The sequence below is a fragment of the Lingula anatina genome, chromosome 6 (assembly GCF_051362555.1).
Source record: "Lingula anatina isolate TDL-2025a chromosome 6, LinAna3.0, whole genome shotgun sequence".
Lineage (NCBI taxonomy): Eukaryota > Metazoa > Brachiopoda > Lingulata > Lingulida > Lingulidae > Lingula > Lingula anatina.
In genome coordinates, this window is record NC_141772.1 from 20,545,694 (window position 1) to 20,568,817 (window position 23,124).

Here is a 23,124-nt window from a genome sequence, read left to right on the forward strand (position 1 = left end):
GTGTGACTGAATAAACTCTCTCGTGACTACAAACTATTCTCTATGTATACTATACAAGACAAACTATAATTTATCAAAGTAAATCATACAGAAATCGAAAGAGACACAAAGCCAATTGAGACATTTACTAGAGACTTAACACAAAGCGAGACTAACTAAATCTAATGGGATGAAGCCATAAATAAAGCCACTTAATCCTGAAAGCATCTTTTTTAACTTGCTTATAGTTCAAATGATAAAATGCATAAACAGACCACCAACAAATTCAGGTAACATGACTATAACTCGGGTATCTCAATGATTTAAACTAAACTTAGACATAACTCGGTACAAAATACAAATTTCTAAAATTTCATTTTGCCCTGAAATCGACACTACCTATATGGATACAAGTAAGGAATAAAGCAAGCTTGCTTCGAAATATTTCACACCTCACATCACTGTTTGACCGTCCATGCAAGTTTCAATTTGAATTTGGTCGATCCGGAGAAAAGGTGCATATCTGATGAAGTGGATATATTTGTCAAGTATAACACTTGGGAAAATCTGAATGTTAGTAATGTGATCTCTACCTTGAGAGATGATAGCATCTCTCAAGTAGAGGAGGCTGTGCAAAAAATATAATGAAATATTTTATCATGTAAAATATTTCATTGCAGATTTTGCACAGGCTGTCAATGTAAAATCTCTTCATGTAAAAGCGTTTACATCAAGTCAGATTTTACAAAGATGTGAGGGTTTGTTAGTAAGGTTAGTGTGCTGGTTAAGACCTTCCCAAATGACATACTGACAAACAACTCCACATCATCAAAAGCACAAATTTCGGAAAAGACTACTGCACTACGATTAAAACAAAACACAGACGACCATAAGTGGTGGGAATACTAATGCTTTTGTGAGCAAAAAACTATCTGCATTTAGAATGTATACAGCAACTATATATTCAATTTAAATCATTTATATGATAATCAAGTATCTGAAGAGGTAGACTTAACAAATTTTCATACATAACCACGCCTCATCTTATTCAATTGGAATGCATGGAATTAAGAATGATCATTCAGACCTTCAGCCATTGAAATAAAACTTCACTTACATAAGTATAAAATAAAACTTAGCGCAATTATATTCGACAAAAGTTTGTGACCAATGAAACCCAAATATTTTTATTATCCAAAAGCCTCGAGTCCATTATTAGATTGTATTCCTATTATAGTCAGCATATTGCTCTTCATTACCATTGCTCATTCTCTATATTTGTTTGCAGAACAAGTTGTATCCTTCAAAACCGAAACTGCTAGGACGTCCAATCATTAATGAAAAGTGGCTACAGGGCTCCTTGCTAGCGCTATGAAGTGTTTCACATCTTGGATATTTGGTCTATGGTTGAAGTTGTTTGCTTTCGGGCATCATTTCTGGAAATCCCTTTTTGCAGCCTACAAATGAAATGTAATATGTTCACTTTAAAGTAATAATGATTTATTTCACCTTGTAAAGTTACATGTTAACATTGTTGGTTGTCCATGCTATTTTTCTGCATTTTCTTAAGGAAAGTGAAATAGTAATATATACTTGAATTATTTCATAACTAATTTAGACACTTGGCTATCAGTACATACAAGTTAAGGGATGCGATGTTTAGGAATGTGATGGGCGCTTTTGCCAATTCTGTATATACAGACACTGCTCTAAGATTATTATTCTGCGAGTTGAGAAGGATACAGTTTTTGTTCACAGTCTATAATAAGAAAAAATACACTAATAATATAGATATATATATATATAAAAGTTAAGAACTGCTTTTCTTAAAGTTGTCGATCCCCATTAACTTACAAACTTATCTTGCAAGAAGATCCCTCGCTCCTGAAGAAGAAGTGTTTCATCTGGTGGTTTGGATGTTGCAATCGGCATTTTTGGAAACCTCCACTTTTGGTAGCCTGCAAATTTTATTTATAATTTTAAAATGTAATACAAGCCAACAATTGCAATACGAAATGTGTATAAAAAGTTTAATCGGTTTGATAGAAAATAGATATCAAGAGCATTTTTTGTCACAAACTCTGAAAAAACTTATCATTCACGCGAAATATTTTGACATGCCACTGGCGACCTTCGTCAAAATTTAGAGTTTTAACGACGGAAAAGGAACATTGCATTTGCTCTAACGGACCAGGAAAAAACCGATTGGGAGAGTGCTAATATTCTACAAAACGAAAGTGACTGGAGAACAAGAGGCATAAAGGAAGGAACGTGTTTTGCTTTCCCAAATAACATGAGTTACATGTACCTTTTAAGGCTTTCCATCTCAGTGAAACGCCACATGCTTCTGATGTTCTCCCATGCAGCCGCCTAATAAACAGTCCATGGCAGGACTAAATCATGCACCAAGGAATGATCGAAGTAAACAAATGTGCCGCTCTTCTTGCACTTCTTTTAAAAACTGGGAACTATCAGGAGTAGCCATCAGTTCTGTAAATAGAAACGAAAATGGAATTAGTTTTCAAAATCAAAAGCAGTCTGCGACCGAGTACATTTAAGAGTTTTAGATTTGATTCAATTTTTTAAATTAACTGTTAAATCACAATTCTAAAAATGACAAGGTCTTGTTAATACAAATATTAATGCAATCCAGTCCAGTCCTATTCAAATTTTTATTTGGACCAGTAAATCCAAATTCAGACTTCTAGATTTAAAGGGATAATAACTTCGTATTATATCTTTATTTCACAATAAATGCATTGTGAACAACTCATAGAAATATAATATATTGTTTTACCACAAAAATAGCAGCTATAGCTATTATTCTGATATCTAAGCTTGTCTTCAGATCATGTGACTTCCATTGATGGCTGTACTCTGTTATAATCTCTTAAGAGATTTTAACAAAAAAAACCAAACTTTTTAGAAAAAAAAAAAAACGGACAACTTTGAATGTAAAAATGGATTCATTAACCATTGGTAAGTATGGAAAAATTGTTGTTTACTCCAAGAAAATTCACTTTTTGGCCAAAACGAAGAGTTATTATCCCTTTAAGGAAAGTAAGGCGGTCCAAACGGTGAAAAGTTTATGGCACGGACTTCAACTAAAAGAAAATCATTTTTGTATATTGCTCTCCCCAATAACACGGGTTACCTTCCAGGGTTTTCCATCTCATTGAAACACCATATGACAGGACTCGCTGGACGCGTCCCCAATGCAGCCACCTCGTAGACGGACCATGGCAGGACTCGCTGGACGCTTCCCCCGTGCAGCCACCTCGTAGACAGACCATGGCAGGACTCGCTGGACGCTTCCTCAGTGCAGCCATCTCGTAGACAGACTATGGCAGGACTCGCTGGACGCTTCCCCAGTGCAGCCACCTCGTAGAAGACCATGGCAGGACTCGCTGGACGCTTCCCCCGTGCAGCCACCTCGTAGACGGACCATGGCAGGACTCGCTGGACGCTTTCCCCGTGCTGTCACCTCGTAGACAGACCATGGCAGGACTTGCTGGCACCAAGGATTGGTCGAAGTAGCTGAAGTGTAGATGTGGGCCCTTTTCTTGCAGTTGTCAGTGGGAGCTCTGTCGAGGATCGCCATAATCGAGTTCTGTTAACAGAAATAAAAAAAGATTAATGACTTTTTCTACTTATGTCAGTACTCTGCAGTCAGGCTTACCTTTAAGGAGTTTCCTTCTCGTTGAGGCACCATATGACAAGACTCGCTGGACGCTTCCCCAGTGCAGCCACCTCGTAGACAGACCATGGCAGGACTCGCTGGACGCTTCCCCAGTGCTGCCACCTCGTAGACAGACCATGGCAGGACTCGCTGGACGCTTCCCCAGTGCTGCCACCTCGTAGACAGACCATGGCAGTACTCGCTGGACGCTTCCCCCGTGCAGCTACCTCGTAGACAGACCATGGCAGGACTCGCTGGACGCCTCCCCCGTGCTGCCACCTCGTAGACAGACCATGGCAGGACTCGCTAGACGCTTACCCAGTGCAGCCCCCTCGTAGACAGACCTTGGCAGGACTCGCTGGACGCTTCCCCAGTGCAGCCACGTCGTAGAGAGACCATGACAGGACTCGCTGGCACCAAGCAATGGTCAAAGTAGCTGAGTGGGGCGTCTCCTTGCAGTTGTGTTCTGTTAACAGAAATAAAAACGAGATTAGATTTTTCTATCACACACTTTAAAAAAAAAAAAAAAAAAAAGAAATTACATACCTTAAGGAGTGTAGTCGAAGTCCCACAGGTGGCGCCCAACATCTTCTATGTCCTGTAAACAGAAATAAAAACGAGGTTAGATTTCTTTCATTTCTCAAATTCTCCTTACAAAAAGAAAAAAGATTACATACCTTAAGGAGTGTAGTCGAAGTCCCACAGGTGGCGCCTATCATCTTCTATGTCCTGTAAACAGAAATAAAAAAGAGGTTAGATATCTTTCATTTCTCAAACTCTCCTTCCAAAAAGAAAAAAGATTACATACCTTAAGGAGTGTAGTCGAAGTCCCACAGGTGGCGCCCATCATCTTCTATGTCCTGTAAACAGAAATAAAAACGAGGTTAGATTTCTTTCATTTCTCAAATTCTCCTTACAAAAAGAAAAAAGATTACATACCTTAAGGAGTGTAGTCGAAGTCCCACAGGTGGCGCCCATCATCTTCTATGTCCTGTAAACAGAAATAAAAACGAGGTTAGATTTCTTTCATTTCTCAAACTCTCCTTCCAAAAAGAAAAAAGATTACATACCTTAAGGAGTGTAGTCGAAGTCCCACAGGTGGCGCCCATCATCTTCTATGTCCTGTAAACAGAAATAAAAACGAGGTTAGATTTCTTTCATTTCTCAAACTCTCCTTCCAAAAAGAAAAAAGATTACATACCTTAAGGAGTGTAGTCGAAGTCCCACAGGTGGCGCCCATCATCTTCTATGTCCTGTAAACAGAAATAAAAACGAGGTTAGATTTCTTCATTTCTCAAACTCTCCTTCCAAAAAGAAAAGAAATTACATACCTTATTGAGTGAAGTCGAAGTCCCACAGGTGGCGCCCATCATCTTCTATGTCCTGTAGACAGAAATAAAAACGAGGTTAGATTTCTTTCATTTCTCAAACTCTCCTTCCAAAAAGAAAAAAGATTACATACCTTATTGAGTGAAGTCGAAGTCCCACAGGTGGCGCCCATCATCTTCTTTGTCCTGTAAATAGAAATAAAAACGAGGTTAGATTTCTTTCATTTCTCAAACTCTCCTTCCAAAGAGAAAAAAGATTACATACCTTATTGAGTGAAGTCGAAGTCCCACAGGTGGCGCCCATCATCTTCTTTGTCCTGTAAATAGAAATAAAAACGAGGTTAGATTTCTTTCATTTCTCAAACTCTCCTTCCAAAAAGAAAAAAGATAACATACCTTAAGGAGTGAAGTCGAAGTCCCACAGGTGGCGCTCATCATCTTCTATGTCCTGTAAACAGAAATAAAAACGAGGTTAGATATCTTTCATTTCTCAAATTCTCCTTCCAAAAAGAAAAAAGATTACATACCTTAAGGAGTGTAGTCGAAGTCCCACAGGTGGCGCCCATCATCTTCTATGTCCTGTAAACAGAAATAAAAACGAGGTTAGATTTCTTCATTTCTCAAACTCCCCTTCCAAAAAGAAAAAGATTACATACCTTATTGAGTGTAGTCGAAGTCCCACAGGTGGCGCCCATCATCTTCTATGTCCTGTAAACAGAAATAAAAACGAGGTTAGATTTCTTTCATTTCTCAAATTCTCCTTCCAAAAAGAAAAAAGATTACATACCTTAAGGAGTGTAGTCGAAGTCCCACAGGTGGCGCCCATCATCTTCTATGTCCTGTAAACAGAAATAAAAACGAGGTTAGATTGCTTTCATTTCTCAAATTCTCCTTCCAAAAAGAAAAAAGATTACATACCTTAAGGAGTGTAGTCGAAGTCCCACAGGTGGCGCCCATCATCTTCTATGTCCTGTAAATAGAAATAAAAACGAGGTTAGATTTCTTTCATTTCTCAAACTCTCCTTCCAAAAAGAAAAAAGATTACATACCTTAAGGAGTGTAGTCGAAGTCCCACAGGTGGCGCCCATCATCTTCTATGTCCTGTAAACAGAAATAAAAACGAGATTAGATTTCTTTATTTCTCATACTTCCCTTCCAAAAAGAAAAAAGATTACATACCTTAAGGAGTGTAGTCGAAGTCCCACAGGTGGCGCCCATCAGCTTGCTGTCTGCTTCCTGGACCTGTAATAAAAAGAAACCTGGAAAACATGGGAATATGCAATGACACTACGACTCCAGCCCATGACAGCAAAAAAGGTGAAGTATCCTGCGAAGATTCCCGAGCGACGATTCCTCGTGGGGAGAAGCGAAGTTTTTAGCTGGCCAGCTAAGAGAAACGCCGAATCCAACGTCTAGACGTCTGCGTGTGCAAGGAACAATATGTCGAAGAGCGATGCGTTGACGTAGGATGAGGAAAAGATTCGGAGAAATGCGAGTCGACTCCCGTGTCCTTTGTGCTTGATACAGGACGCAGCACACGACGTCCTTCCTGTTGCTGTAGATCTGTCCGCAGTTGAGTGAACGCACTTTCAAAATTCCGCGCTTTTATACCTTTAGTCACGTGGTGGCGTTCCTGTTGTCACCACTGGTCAACTTGTTCATAGGGGATGGCCTTTGATAGTGATAGGCCAATTTGATTATAATATCTTAAAGACATATAATTTTTTTTCTATTTTCTATTTGGATTTTTTTTGTTTATCGTTTCATTTAATGATAAAGATATTAAGTAGGCCTACTAAGCAGTGACCTCGAAATGTAACAGACAAAGTTGATGACAATTTCTGAGCAACATATCCTCTCCCCAAAATTGTGATAGGCACGATGTCCGTTACACTGGAAGCTGTGAACTTCTCGCAGCTAGGGCACTATATAGTGCGCGTGTATTCGAGCACTGATCCAAAATGTGGATGATGTAATAGGGCGTAGAATGACTGCATTTTCGAGGCACCCTGAGGGAGTATGGCTGTTCTGATTGTAGTGAATTGTAGTGTGTCAATTGAAAGTACGCTGGACTTGACATGTACATTCACCTCAGTTCTCTGAAACACATTTTGTAATCATATGAGTTGTTATTCTGAGAAATGAAAATAAGTTATTATGATTTTACGAAAAGAAAGAATAGCAGCAGTGGGTCATTTAAAAAATCTTGATTAACTTCTTCAAGGCAGTAGAAACGAATGATTTTATTTTTGTATATAAAACTATTGATTTAGGCAATAATTAACAACAGGTGCCTTCCTTTATGGCTTCAGGTGATCAGTACTCTCATGTCACTGACATGAGCAGAGAAAAAACAGAAAAAGATAATAAATAAGTATAATAAGTTAAAATTTTGAAAAAATGAAATATTTCCCATTTGTACGTTCACTTTATCCCTTTCAAACCATAGCTGAATTTTATCCTTTTTAATATGCGTTTTAACATTAGCCTCAGTGCTCACCGATTCTCAATATGTAGGTCCATTTAGGAATTTAAAACAAGAGAAAGAATTGTTTATCCAAGTGGAATTAACTTATATCAGTCTAGCTACTTAAATCGCTGCATGAAAAAAATAATTACTAGATTTATCTGTTCTGACACACACACACACACACAAAAAAAAAACATAAAATTTAAACCATCGTTACTGTAGTTCGCAGCTCCAGCTTACATTCTCCAATCGATTTAGGTTATTTCTACTAAAGAACAAAATCAGGAAGTGAGTATGATATCTAACGTCTCAGAAAATGTCTGTGTCTATGTTCATTTTAAATGGCGCAATAAATAGATTGCGGATACGTTCGCGGTGTCACCGGGCTTTAAAAAAATTTTTTTTTTAATCGTGACGTCTTTTGCCGCAAGCCATAATTTTAGTTTGATTTTTTAAAATAATATTATAAAGAATCTTTAATTCAGTTACGTCCATGATTAGCTAGACGATCTGGTGACAGGACACAATTGTTTGAGACGAAACACAACAAAACTGTATTCTCGTAGAAAGTAATTTGCAAAACCTTCGTTTCCAGGCATTGTAAAACATATACTTTAGGTTAAGGACAATATTTGCCAGTAAAATCATGTGCGTCTCGTAATACCCCTTTATCGCGTCATCATTAATAGCGTGCAAATATTATCCAAGCGGGTTTTTATTTTTATTTTACTGAATACAAAAACTTCCCATACTACAAAGGCATGTATGGGGAAATGTTTGGATCATCACATAAAAAGCTAGATTTATCCCTTTCTGTCACAACAGATTTTGGAAAAAGAGGAATTCGCAGAGGAATCCCTCCCCAATTTTGATTTCAGATAGTTATTCAGTAACAGACAAAACTGTGTTAAAGTATATTGTTACAGGCAAGGCACAGCCCATCCTATGCCTAGATACAAAATCTTTGATTCAAACAATATGGCCTCGATCAAGTGTGGCTTACTTAACAGTTTTGCGATGTTACTTGATGACTTTCGAAAATTGATATATTAAATTATTATTTAATATTACATTTAAATTCTGTCCACGCATTAAAATGTTTAAAAACTTTTTTTAGGGGTGGGGGGGGGGGCGGTTTTTAAAAAACCGAATACCCCTCTAGGAAATCCAGAATCCGCCCCTGCTTGGCTTAAACCAGCTAGAAGTACATACTTGGGAGATGGCATCTGATCTTTTTAATATATCAAAGTCACTCCAAAAGTCCTAAAACATTTTTATATTGGGTCTCACATGAATATTTCCAGCTCTGGTCATTTCCATTTTTTACATAAATGAGATACATGAGCAATCCCAATAGCGACTGGATGGCGATTCCGACTCTTTTAAAGAGATTTGATAAATAATGCTCTTTAATCCAGAAAAGAAATACATATAAATACATTAGCGGTGTGTTATAACTCTTAAGGAGTGTATTTCACATTCTTTTAGAGGACTAATACCATTACAGAAACCAATAACTGATGCTCTGATCAGTTTGACGATGCAAAGAACTTGAACTAGCAGAACTTGGGATATAAAGCTGATGAACAGAGAGATTAACATTTCCTATACAAGTTATTTGAATGTTCTGTCTTTTTAAATATTTATTAGAAATGAGAAATAATGTCACAATTCTGGATCTTTGTGTTAAACAAGCCATGTACACTTTTTGAGCTTATCAAATATCGTTTTGTCATACCACGACAAAGCCAGTCTTATTGTATTTCCACATTCTTCTCTCCTTCTGTTGCTTTTGCCTTGTATCCTAACATACATTATTAATGAGGCAGTGACCGATAAAAAGTAGTCCCAAATCACTATTCAACTGTGTCAAATCTTCCACACATCTCAAAGCTACACCAAATCCCAAAACTTTGACAACTCCCTCATTATGCTGTTTTAATCTCTTATATAAAGTCACTGCAGCATTAACTGGAGGTTAAAAGTACATTCCAAGTTTGTTTAAAAGTTGATAGGTTTCCCACAGTAGGCTGCTAGGTTGGCCTCTCGTAGTGCTTCAGCAACCGTCTGAAAAATTAATCATAATGGTGTTAAACTGTCTGCATATTGAGGTTCCATTAGATTGACACTTCATCACTCCATGTAAAAATAAATTTAAGTCACAAAACTGCAGATGCAATATTGCAAACTTGTACTACTTGAAATCTTATCTAGTTACTTGTCATGATAAGAGACATGATAACATATATAGTACAAAAAACTTCAGCTTTGAATGGCAATTCAAATGTGTCTGTATTTATTTGTACATAATTAAAGAAACATCATGAAAACACCCAATTTTTCAGATTTTTCAGGTCACTGGAAAAATGATTTTATTATCAGTGTGCCTCTGCCCTTGCCATTACTGCTGATTTTTGCGGCTGACGTTGTGCTTTAAGCTAAGAATGAAAAGGACTTGCAGTCAAGGCAGTTCACTCTGAATGAGGACAAAACTCAACATTCAAGTAAACATTTTATTTCTTTTAAAATTATATTTCTTTTTATATGGGTGAGACTAAAATATCTTGAATATTGCTTCTACCTTTCCACTACTGTTTACTGTGATAGCCTAAAAAATTAAGAGGTGTAGGATTTCAGACTGAACAGACAGACCAAAAGTGTGTGGTATTTGGTCAGAGCAATCGCCAGATGCACGCTGATAATAGTGTCCAGTGTCCAGGGTGCGTGAAACAAAGGTCAGGAAAGGAAAGCCATTACTTACAGGGTGAGCGTGACAGACCCTGGCGACATCTTCACAAGATGCTCCATACTCCATAGCTAACACTGCTTCATTGATTAATTCACCAGCAACCTGAAATAATTTGCTACTGTTAAGTCACAATAATAATCTATTAAAAAATTTACTACAAAAAGGTTACTTTTATTTTTATAGTGTAAATGCATCAAAATATTCAAAGATATATAACAATTGATCATAATAACAAAAAATCAAATCTTAATAGTAGGAGGCAGATTAAAATGGTCTTTTTGATGTTTTCCTACTGCCAATGTCGTTATAAAGTTTCTTTTTCAATTTTTAGACATTGTAATGCTTACAAACAAACATATTAAAATTCAATCTGATTTTTACCAATCCATCATAGGTTGTATAAAAGAAATTAGTTATCAGACTTGTTTGACAATATATAAACTAATATATAGTTAAAAGGGTTATTTTACTTATTTAACAAATAAATAAATCAGTATTACCACAGACAACTAAAGCCCAGATTTCATTTGCCATACAATGTCTGTTCAGTGCTAGCATGCTGCCAGTTAAAACCTTTTCATGTGGTGTCTGTGCAGAGGCATATGGTAGCCGTGCAACTCTTACGGATCCACAGCCCCAGTAGCCACTACAATTTTGTCAAACAAAAAATTTGGATACTATCACAAAAGGCTTTCATATGATTATACAGTGCAAGTGGCAGATGTAATCTTGGTTTAAATTCATCAGTGATCTACTTACAGAAGCAATTATATGACATCCCAATAACCTATCTGTCTCCTTGTCACCTAAAACCTTGACAAAGCCATCTGTGTCATTATTACACTTGGAGCGGCTGTTGGCAGCCAATGGAAACTTCCCCACTGCGTACTTCACACCCTAGGTGCAAAAAAAATAAATAAATAAATAAATAAATAAAATAACAGTATAATACCATGGAAAGATAATGTAAAAGCCAAGAGTATCTCTTCTTGGCTATAACTACTGAATATAATAAAACACTGCTGTACATTGTTATTCAAAAAGCCACTTTCAATTAAAAATTGTGAAGGTATCTTACCTCTTCTTTCAGCTGTTCCTGTCTTGCCCACCCAGACCAATTCACAAGGTATCTTACCTCTTCTTTCAGCTGTTCCTCTGTCTTGCCCATCCAGACCAATTCACAAGGTATCTTACCTCTTCTTTCAGCTGTTCCTCTGTCTTGTCCACCCAGAGCAATTCACAAGGTATCTTACCTCTTCTTTCAGCTGTTCCTCTGTCTTGCCTACCCAGACCAATTCACAAGGTATCTTACCTCTTCTTTCAGCTGTTCCTCTGTCTTGCCTACCCAGACCAATTCCCAAGGTATCTTACCTCATCTTTCAGCTGTTCCTATGTCTTGCCTACCCAGACCAATTCACAAGGTATCTTACCTCTTCTTTCAGTTGTTCCTCTCTCTTGCCTACCCAGACCAATTCCCAAGGTATCTTACCTCTTCTTTCAGTTGTTCCTCTGTCTTGCCTACCCAGAGCAATTCACAAGGTATCTTACCTCTTCTTTTAGCTGTTCCTCTGTCTTGCCTACCCAGGCCAATTCACAAGATATCTTACCTCTTCTTTCAGCTGTTCCTCTGTCTTGCCCACCCAGGCCACCTCTGGGTGTGTGTAGACCACGGAGGGAACACAGTTGTAGTCCAGATGTCCTGCCCCACCACAGATGTTCTCAACACAGATTATACCTACAAGAGCAAGGGCATGTATTAATATGGCAATGGTTCCAGGTTCTTTTTTTGTGTAGATGTCCCATTTTAAATTCATATAATAACAACTTGTAGAGATGTCCTGATGGTTTTGTTTTCTAACCATGCTGTATACCTTTTCTCACTTTTAAGTCTTATTTTAACTTGCTCCAAAAATATCTAAATATTTACTGGAAGAGCTTGCAGATCAAAACTATGATGGCCACCAGTCTTGCATATCATTCTTTCATGCTGGTCACAAAATTCTCAACTTAGTCACTTATTATTTTTAAATTAAAATAAAATTATATGCATATAAATGGGCACTTACCTTCATCCTCAGCTTTGTGAGCCAGCATAGGACCTTTGATACAATCACCTATAGCATAAATACTGAAATACAAACAAAGAAATAAAATAAAACTTGTTTAATGCTGTCAAGCAAATTTTTATTCCGTCTTTTTTTTTTTTTTTTTTACCATACACACATCTTTCATTCATTTTCATCAGTTGGAAAAATCTCATCCCTGCTTATTGTAATATGAAAAACAGTGCGTTAGTAAACTCCACATACAAAGTAAACATACACTTCTACATTCTTTTATGAGCAACATGTAGTCTCCTCATCAGTACCCCACCTGATGGCCTAATGAGATAAATAAAATAATGACAGAAAGTTCAAACATACAAAAAAACACAAACAAACAACCTTGATGGCCTTATATAATCTAGGCACCGTCCCATTTAAAAAAAAACTCCCAATTTATACTTTATATGTGGTGTACTGTAGATTTTATATATATATTCTTTAAAAAGACATCAAATCAATGTGAAGTTCACAAACTTATTCATACATACTTAGGTACTAAAGTCTGGAACCTGTCATTGACATCTATTCTCCCTCTCTCATCCAACTGCAGGCCCACGCTATCCAGGCCAATGTTCTTAGTGAAGGGCCGTCTTCCAATACACACAAGTAGGGTGTCACACTCAATCTGAAAATAAGTACATAAAATTAATCCCCTGGTGGTGTTAGTTTGGATAAGTAAAAACAAACAAATAAACAAATAATTATAAATAAAATAGATCCTTCATAGTTACCTGTCTGATTACAGTTGCGCAATTTTTAAATATTAATTTTCTGTTATTTATAGATTTCATCTCAGGATTAGTAAATTTTGGTTCAGACCAGTAATTTTCTCCATTCTACTAGTCAGAGTAACCCATGGGCAGAAGTTTTAGAAGCAGACCATCAATTCATCAAAATTATGATAATTAACAATTAAAACTGGCTGCAAGCAGTTATTTCAAGTAGATAAAAATATGTGCACAGATATATCCTGACGGAAAAATACTTTAATTTAACTGACAAAAATGAAATTAAAAGTTTAATCATTTTACCTGGTCTCCTTTGCCATCTTTCACCCCCTCAAACGACACCCTGATTTTGTCGCCCACTTTCTCGGCCTGGGTGACCTTTGTGTTGAGTTTGAACTTGAGTCCCTGTTTAGTGAGAGATCTCTGGAAGTTCTTGGCCACCTCCATGTCGATGCCCAGTCCTCCAATGTGACCCAGGAACTCAATACAGGTGACATCTGCCCCTAACCTGGACCATACTGATCCCTAAATAATAATAATAATAATAATAATAATAATTATAATAACTATTAACACTGTGAAAATAAAATTTACTTATTAGAAAGGACACAGTGGTCTCATAAAACATTTCTAAACATTAATAGAATTTAAAATTGTACAAACTCAAATTATATCTTGGCAATAAAAGGAGTAGCATTGCCAAAAATTTTTGTTTCCTTCAAATCAGGATGGATCTGTAGTCCATAGTCTATTCAAATTAAATTAATGCTGTTGTAAAACATCAGCATTTCTGTCCTACTTCTCAGTGTCTTTTTAGTTATATATTTTTGAAAAACATGCACAATATTGCACTGAATACTGCTGATGCATTCTGTGTCAAAGCCAAAGCAAAAGCAGACTTTAAAATTTGATCCTCGCACGAAGGCATCCATCTAGGCACCGACTAGAAATGGAAACCCAGACAACGCACCAAAGTCATTTTCATTAGATTTAATGGTTTTCTGCTGTCAAAACACACATTACTGAGTGGACCAGGATTAAATCATTTCTAGAAGAACAAACTAAACTCAGCTGGCCAACCCAGCAATTTTGTGAAACCAACTCATAAGGAATCCTACCAATTCTACTCCTATGACTCCAGCTCCTATTACTACCATAGAACCAGGAACTTGTTCTAGAGACAGAGCACCTGTTGATGACACTATCTGTTTTTCATCAATCTGAAAAGAAAAAAAAACAATGTCTAAATATAATCTATGTTCTGAAGACAGTAATAAATCCAACAGTCATTAAATACATATACCACTGTCATAAAAAAATAAATTAATAATAACAATTTTAAAAAAATAAATAAAATGAGTTTAACAATTTTAATTTTTTCATTCTCAAATACCACACTATCTTTACAAAATAATCCTGTAAACTGCTACATCTTCCAGACAGCTTGAAACAGCTCGGGGCAATTTCCATTTCTAGAGGTACAAATTTTCTTTACCAAATTCCAAATTAAATTTTTTTAGCTGTCAAATGTCCCCACTCTTCCTACCTCAATGCCAGGAAAAGGCGTGACTTCAGACCCGACAGCCAGCAGTATATTCTTAGTTGAAATTTTCTCCTCCTCTCCTCCCTCTTTCACCACTGTTACTTCATTGGCACCACTGATTTTACCAAAACCTTGGGCTAGAGTTACCTGTTCAAATACAAGAGTTATACCTAAACAGAGCCATAATAAATAAATAAATAAATAAATAAATAAATAAATAAATAAATAAATAAATAAATAAATAAATAAAGGTATTCATCTTATATGGAATTTGTCGTAAGAGGCACAATTAAATAATGCTTCCACAACTGGGATAAATATTTGCATACTTCATTGTTTTGATCAGATAATGTTTTACCAAAGTTACATGATACATCATACAACTGTATAATAATATTCTAACATCATGCACTTAAAGCAGTGAGAGATCTATCTTATTGTCACTTAGCCGTTACCTACCTTATTTTGTTTGAATAAATGTGCAATGCCTCCTGTTAATGCTTTCACTGATGCCCTCTTCTGTTCCATCATTTTGTCAATGTTTAATCTTATATTATCAACTGAAACAAACCAAAGACAATGGCATGGCTTAATCCCAATCATTACAGCTGAATTAAAATTAGAAAAAAATGTGAGAGCATCAAGTCTGTCAAATTATCAAAAAAATAATCATTACAGTTGAATTTAGTTTACAACTTCGTACAAATAAGGCATTTCTGTTACAATTTAAAATACAATTTTTTTCAAAAAAAAAAAAATTAGTTATTTGCTGCCAAATATTTTTATTTCAAAATTTACCAAGAAAGAAAGAAAGAAAGAAAGAAAGAAAGAAAGAAAGCATAATATTCCCCCATCCATTCCTGGAAAACAAAGCATATTCCACTCACACTCTATCCCTCTGTTCTGCAGATCATTGGAGTGAGCCATGTGGTACAGATGGGAATTGTTCAGGAGAGATTTGGAAGGGATGCAGCCCACATTTAGACAGGTCCCTCCAAGAGTTGGGTCCTTCTCAACACAGGTGGTCTGAAAGGAAAACAAAGGATGTTGCTTTTTATGCTAGGTTTAAAGCCTTAAAAACACATATTTATGCTGAGAGAAGTTTATATACAATATTTTTTGTTAATCTATATCTGGGCTTCAAATTTTTGTCAGTAGAATAAGTTGTTGAACTATGTCTATGAAGGCGTTGTGCTCTGCACACAAAGCATTTCCACATGAAATAGTAAGATTGTCTTTTAAAGGGCTTAATTTGCAAGGTTTGCTTTTTTAGATCAACCATCACAGACTTAGTAAAACAGCAATGAAATCGTTCTTAGGTGTTGCTATACACTGCCACTGTGAATTGCACATCTGGACATCTACTACTGAGCCTATCTAGTCAATGTAAACAAAAGTGACACAAGCAAACCCTCGATATAGAAAAACAGGCCATGCACTGTATTTTACCTTCAGGCCCAACTGAGCTGCCTTGATAGCAGCTACATAGCCTCCTGGACCAGAACCAATCACGACCAGATCTTGCATTTCTAGAACAGTACATAACAATAATTCAAAATATTTACATAAAGATTTGTAGCTTAAAATAAATGTTTTTACTTGCAATGTAAGCTATAAGTGTTTAGTATCACAAAGTGTCTTCGAGACATTATGTGCCAAAAGCTCTTCAATATTTTGATCGATTTAGCCACCAATGCCTTATAATCTTCTAGTGCAAAACAAAAACCATGATCAACAAATGATACGCAGATTTTACGGGTGTGACTGAAATGCGCAATACACTGCAATGCAGCACAACACAGCGCAATACACTTGATAATACAAGTCCAGTTGCAAGTAAACACAGGAAAGGGTAATCTCAAATAAAATAGGGCGATATAAAAGCAAAATATAGTACATAGTAATTAATATTGCTGATACAACTTGACAATTTTTTCATTGTTTGGTCAGTCGCCATTTTGGCAAGTAGCTCTTCTTGGCCAGTAATATATCCAAGAAGAGCCACTCGCCAACATGGCTGCCAACCGGACAATATCAATCGGCAATCCTCGGCTCATTCCGCAAGCTCCATACTAACCTCGGATGTGATAGGCGGAGAAATATGCACCAAATCCATGCATTTTGTCCGCCAGAAATGCCTTCTCAGTCAATCGATCATTACCCTCATAAAGATGGCTGTCAATACCCCTGATTTTTATGATGCTTTACAGTTTGCCAAACAATGCATTAAGATTGACTTTGATTTAAAAGATAAATAGATACAGGCATTGAAAGAATTAGGTTTAAATTAGCGCAAGGTTGAAAGTAGTTCCTTCCCAACAATCAACAATCAAATATGGCTGCCTCCGTATTACGTCCGAGGTTATTGTCGAGTGCGGAGACATCCGAGTAGTTCCGAGTGGGACAATATAAAAGTCTTGCTGATATGTTAAGTTATATCAACGATATTACTTACCTAGCAATATAGGTTGTTTTTATATCACCCTGCTTTGCTGGGAATGGTCATTTCTTTTGTGTAATTGCAACTGGATTTGATTTTTGAAGTGTATTGCACTGTGTTGCACTGTATTGCGGTGTATTGCATATATCAGTCACACCGGATTTTACTGGAATTGGATGTAAGTACATCAACCAAAAATTTGTTGCTTCCTAAAAATTTCTTTTGTGATCGAGATGAATATAATATATATTGATATCATCACCCCAACTCCCACACACATACACACACACACAAAAAAAAAAAAAATAAAATAAAAATAAAATAAAAATAAAACATTACAGTATAATGGAATCTTTACAAACCTCCATTTGAGTAGTGTCTACTCTGGATTACATATGAAGTACATGACCAGGACTTCACAGTCTTGGTCGCCTAAAATAACAACAAACGTTTGATTTATCACAAATTCAGTCACTATCACAGGGCTCAACACAAACGGTTGTCCGCTTGCCCGGGGCAACTAAAATCTGCCGTCGGACAAGTAAATTTTACGTCCAGTTGCCCGGCGGGCAAGTGAATTTTTTTCCTTTTGTCAGTACAATGTTAGATCTGATGTTAAAAGATTGAAGCATTACACATGTTTTTCCCTTTTTGGACAATAACGTCACAAACTGTAACATACGTCAATGCAAGATTTCTAAAAATAACTGGCAGTCACTATCTCCGTCGGCATTGCCTCGTTTTCAGAGTGCTGTCATATTCTATAATTTGAAGTATTTAGTCAAACTAAAACGAGGCAAGTTGTTCTTGGAAAAATGTAGCCACGTGATTAAAGTTAAGAAGGCACTCTCTCACATTTATTTGGCACTTTTTGTATTGGTTGGGGAATATTTAGAAGCATATAATTTCCAAGCTTTAACCACGAAAGAAGTGGAAAATAACCAGTCGCTTTGTTGCTAAGTGAGAGTTTGCAGAGACCAGCTTGCGGTGGTTTTGACCAGTTAGCAGACAGCTGAACTGCATGCTTCTGTAACTGATAGAGATTTCCCGGACTTGAAATGCTTATAGTTTATATATTTAGCAACAATTTCAGAGAGAAACAGGAGGAAGAGTAAGCTTCCTTAAAGTATGGACATTTTAATTGATGAAGTTGGATAAATATGTTAACTTTTTGAACCCACCTAATAAAAGCAGTGTACTACACAAATACCTGTTTGAGGGAGCGAGTGAGCACTTGTCAGTATCCAGACAGTGTGGCACCGATCATGGTCTGTCACAAGCACTTCAGAGCGCTTTGTTGACCTAGTTTTTTTTTTTTACACTTTAATGAATGTGGAAGTCTGTCTAGGAGTATTATTTGATCTCCTCCACATTTTAAATCATTGGCTTTACTGTTTATTCACTGAAAAAAAAGTATATGAGCTAAGTTGATACCACAGTTTTCTTAGTTAAAATGCCACCAATTCAATACTTGGCTTCAAAAATTTCAATTCTTAACAGCCATGGAGAAGGGGGATCCTCATTCTAACAATTGTAAGTGCTAAGTATGCAATTCTTTATTGATGAATTTTTTTATCATGCTTAGCTTACGGTAAAGTGCCATGAATTTCGAACGGCTCTTGAATTTCGAACGATCTTAAAATCGGCCGTCTGGAGTTTTTTCTGGACCATGAATTTCGGCCAGTCAGCAATTTTGCGCGATCTTGATTTCGAGAATTTCGTACACCTTAAAATCGGCCACCGGGCTATTCTCGCGCTTGTAAAGATCTAACAGTCGGCAATGTTGCCCTAGCGTACCTTTACCTGAGTACTACGTGTGCGGCCCAAGGTGCAAGATAACGATCAGTACAGTTAGTTTAGGGCGCTAAACAACATCGTCATATCCATTCATTCAGATAACAGGAGAATCTATTAAGAGTTGTACTGTCGGGCTGTTGTTTCTTTACCGCAGTATTCGGTGTGAGATAGCGATCGGTAGTTTTGCTGAGGCGCACAATAGCATTGTTAACAGTAGAGACTTCAGTAACAGAACAAAAGAGCAATATTAAGAGCTGCCATAAAGATTACCATTATTGCTTTCTTGTCTCGCTCAGATCGTTCACGATCTCCCGCTGACGATCTTCCGCTAATGAGGTCCCTTGAAATGTACAAATGAGATGAAAAATATTTTTAAAAATTATAAATTCCAATTGGGAGGGATAGAGGGTTAAAAACAATCGAGAACGATCTCCGGCTGACGATCTGCCGCAAACGAAAGCCACTGAACGAGTATGAGCTTTCTCGTTTCACTCGGATTGCGACGCTGATGATACGAAAATTGCGTTCTCGTCTCGCCCTTTGGCTTACGAAGTCTCTTTAACAAATATGAAAATTGCCTCCTGGTCTCTCTCGGATTGCGAACGATCTCTCGCTGAAAATTTGAAATTTTCCTTTTTGTCAATCAGCTTTGTCAGTTGCCGTGCGTATGAAGGTCCGGAAGGTGTCCCCTTTCACAAATTGGCCTGTAATTTGCTTAGTGTTTTGTACCGCATGAAGGTCACTCTTGTCACTGCTGCATACGGCGTGGAATGTGTATCTTAAGGTTCATAGAAACATTTTATTGTGTTTTGTAAGCTTTAGGAAGTAGTTTCGTCGTGACTGAATATCAGCGTACACTACAAAGTAGTACCATTCATCTGTGACGCATCATAAAAGCTAGGTACGTCAAATTACTCTAAGAAAATTTCTTACAGCGTCCACGGCTGTCACGACAAGCCAAGACGTCATTAAAAAAAAGTCGCAAGACGTCTAGCCGTCTTTGAAAATATAGGCCGTCCGGTGATGTCAGCGGCCGTCCAAATGACGGCTGGACGGTTCGCTGGGAAAAGCCTTGCTCATAAGGGTATATTTATTTAATTAGGGGCTTACTGACATCACCCAGTTTACATGCGGGTGCATGCCTCCCAAAATTATATTAAAGGATAAAATTGTAATATATCTAAGTATAATTGTTTGTAAATTTTGTAAAAATTGCCCATGCCACCCCGTTAGTTTGGAGGGTTAAGCTGGATCAAGTCCGTGTCAAAATTCTTTGAAACTTTGCAGGAAAAATCAATCTTCCTTTGTTTCTCTGGCTCCTTGTTTATCCCGATGATCAGATTTATCTAGTGCCCCCAGGTCTGCTGGAGCAGCTCTTTGAAATAATACACAGGTAGATTTTTATCTGAGATAAATATCGCGTTCGATACACTCAAGACAAAAGCTACCTGTGAGCTAAAGGGCACTTTACCCTTTAATTAAGAAGTAAAGCAAGTTCCAGCTAGATGGACGATTAAGATCGGACTTCAGATGGTAACTAGTATTGTTTACCTCAGTTCTGTGAAAGCTAACGAGAAGGGTGTCAGAACAATGGTGCATATATAAATTATACAGAGAATTTGTACATTCAGGTGACATTAACTTATAATCGAAGGGGATTTTCGATAATATTCCTTGAAAAGTACACTAGATTTATAGAGAATAATATCATGGTTGGCCAAAAAATTATATACGCACAGTGTATCCGTGCGTATGCCTGGTTACGCCCCTGTCGCAAACCAGCAAACCATATCCTGCTGACTACATGAAAATTGCCTTCAAGCATGGACAAAAAGTCGAAGCTTCTATGCTTGCTCGGATCGCTGACGCTCTCTTGCTGACGAATATAGTAACGAAGTCCCTTGAACTAGTGTGGAAATTGGCTTATTATCGCGCTCAGATCGCTCACTATCTCCCATTGACGATCTTCCAGTCCCTTGAACGAATATAAAAACTGCCTTTTCGGTTTACTCTAGATTACCTATCTCTCGCGTTTGTTTGAAGATAATAAAACGTACACGCTTTTCAAATGCGTACATTGACGCAACTATGCGCCAGGAAATCAGTTGCTGCTGCTGGTTAAGATTGGTTGCCTGAGCGAAAAAAAAAAAAACGGCCCTGCACCCCCCCCCCCCCCCCCCCCAAACCTAGTATATTTGATCGCAGACAACAATCAGCGGTCATCTTGGTCGCAGCGCACGACGGAGAGAGACCGTAATACACAGTTCGGCTTCTGCAGCGAAGGCTACGTATGCGTCGGAGACACCGACCCGCGAACGGCGAGATGAGGACGCATTCGCGCGTAAAGCTCCGCCCGACTTTAACGGTAAAGGCAACGAACCTGGTCGCGGAAGACACTTATCGCAGATGAAGGCTACCTGCACGTGCGCCATAGACACTGATCGGCTGTCGTCTCCGTTTCAGTGCACGGAAAGGAGCAACGGTAACACTAAGCTTCCATAGTAAAGGTTATCTGGCCGTGGCAGACGCTAATCGTCGGCCGTCTCTCCCTCCGTCCACTCCCGTTCTGAGCGCCAGGATCCTTTTTGAAAAACGACACTAGTTTCTGGCTGTCAGAATCGCTTTTGAAAAACGACACTACTGATAACGATGCTGTTTTGCGACCCTAGACAAGAGTACCGCTCTATCTATGGGCCATACACAGTGATCGGGTGAAAGTACGTGTATACCTTTGGTCGCAATTACCGACACTCACACATCATACATTATGGTAACTCTAAAAAGATCGTCGGGAGAAGATAACAGAAGGCCTAGCGACGAACAGACAACTTCCGGTCAAAATTGACAGAATTCCATGAAATTCGAACTTTCAGGAGTTCTGAGCACCTCCTTTTCATGAATTTCGGCCAGAACGATCTTTTCCCAAATTTAATTATTTTTTACTGTTCGAAATTCATGGCACATTACCGTAACTCCATTTACTCCTCAAGACATATGAAACAAGATAATTATGTCACTGTGCCACATAAAATGTTGAAAAATAGCCTAAAATGCACCAAAGTGCACCTTGATTGAGTGCAGAAAAGTGCTATGAAGTAATCAGTGGCATTTTAGATTTTACTATCAAATTATCATTTGTGTAATTTGGTGTTGTCAAGGCAATCCTACTATATATTAAAGTGAATTATATTAAGATTAATTTTTGAAGTTTCAAAGTATTGTTTCTTTTCTATTGATTTTATCAACTGTTCTGCAGAAATAAAGAAATGTTTTATTTTTTATAAATAGAAAAAAAAAAGAAGTTGGGGATAGTGACCGACCTATCTAATCTTGATGAGTAAATGTAAAAGAGTTGGTTCTTGTAAGAGCACATTTTAAAAGTAACAATGTTGTCTATCAGTCACCATCCTGAGGAGTGTGGGCATTGCAACATTTATGCACTTGTATTCTTATAGATATCCTAATTTTATGCTACATCATAGTGGAGGTGTGCCTTTTTTCTTTTGTTTAGAATCTGTGACAAATTTGAAATTTTAGTGATGTGCAAAATGTGACATTCCATCAATCAACCTGCTCATGGAGAAAATAACTCAAAGATGACACAATTGATTTTTTTATAAATCAATAAAATTTAATGCTTCAAATGAAAAAAACTGCATATATATCGAGTGGTTTAAAATTTTTCACTAATAATGGGCAAGTTGAGGCAGAGGAAGGGCAAGTAAAAATATCTGGCAGGTTGCCCTGGGGCAACCTGGTTAAAAAATTTATGTTGAGCCCTGTATCAGATGTCGCGCTAGAGTAAAACACATAAATCATAAAGCCACTACAATTCATAAATATCGTTAGTGTATAAACAAACGGTGTGATTAAACTTCGACAGATAAAAAACACTAGTTGCAGATGACAAAGTGATTGAAATAAATCGCAGTGTCGATGAAGATGTTTGGATGACACAGCGATGTCCAAACGCGTTGCAAAGCTAAGTACAGACTGGCCTCTGTCGGCTTTGTACATTGCGAGTCTCATCATTTAGTATACGCCGTCATACACTTGAAAATATTTTTTCAACTTTGAAAATACACATCCAGTCCAAATGTAAAATACATGCTTTTAAAGGAAACTGCTTACCCGAGAAATGTGTGGTAAAAGTCGGCAACGAGCAGAGGACAACATCTTCACCTTCAGCAGCGAAGATGGCGTAAGTCTTAGATCAGGTGGCGACGCCTATCGATAAAAAGTATCAGTAAGAGCCGGGCTCGATGCTTGGAATTTTTTAATCTTTTGAAAATAATCAAACTATATG

The 23,124-nt window shown here is 37.4% G+C and overlaps 1 protein-coding gene and 1 long non-coding RNA gene across 10 annotated transcripts; both read right to left on the reverse strand.

Annotated features, from left to right (window-relative positions):
- Positions 1-3,139: 3,139 nt before the first annotated feature.
- LOC147761333 (uncharacterized) lies at positions 3,140-7,830 on the reverse strand. Of its 9 annotated transcripts, XR_015335217.1 has the most exons (5): positions 6,036-7,830; positions 5,774-5,825; positions 5,383-5,694; positions 4,467-4,911; positions 3,140-4,387 (listed from the first exon to the last, which is right to left on the reverse strand). It is a non-coding gene; the product is annotated as an uncharacterized LOC147761333 (long non-coding RNA). The 9 variants fall into 9 exon arrangements; XR_015335213.1 differs by having other exon boundaries at positions 5,383-6,087; positions 6,166-7,830; XR_015335212.1 differs by having other exon boundaries at positions 5,383-5,956.
- A 1,017-nt stretch (positions 7,831-8,847) lies between these two features.
- Positions 8,848-23,121, reverse strand: LOC106181444 (dihydrolipoyl dehydrogenase, mitochondrial). The gene is made up of 14 exons (XM_087015027.1): positions 22,950-23,121; positions 17,384-17,453; positions 16,031-16,110; positions 15,469-15,607; positions 15,041-15,141; positions 14,585-14,728; positions 14,157-14,258; positions 13,342-13,563; positions 12,799-12,935; positions 12,272-12,333; positions 11,813-11,940; positions 10,965-11,102; positions 10,218-10,307; positions 8,848-9,523 (listed from the first exon to the last, which is right to left on the reverse strand). Exons 1-14 carry the CDS (start codon positions 22,992-22,994, stop codon positions 9,458-9,460), a joined length of 1,524 nt encoding a protein of 507 aa, XP_086871153.1. The 5' UTR covers positions 22,995-23,121; the 3' UTR covers positions 8,848-9,457.
- Between the last annotated feature and the right edge of the window lie 3 nt (positions 23,122-23,124).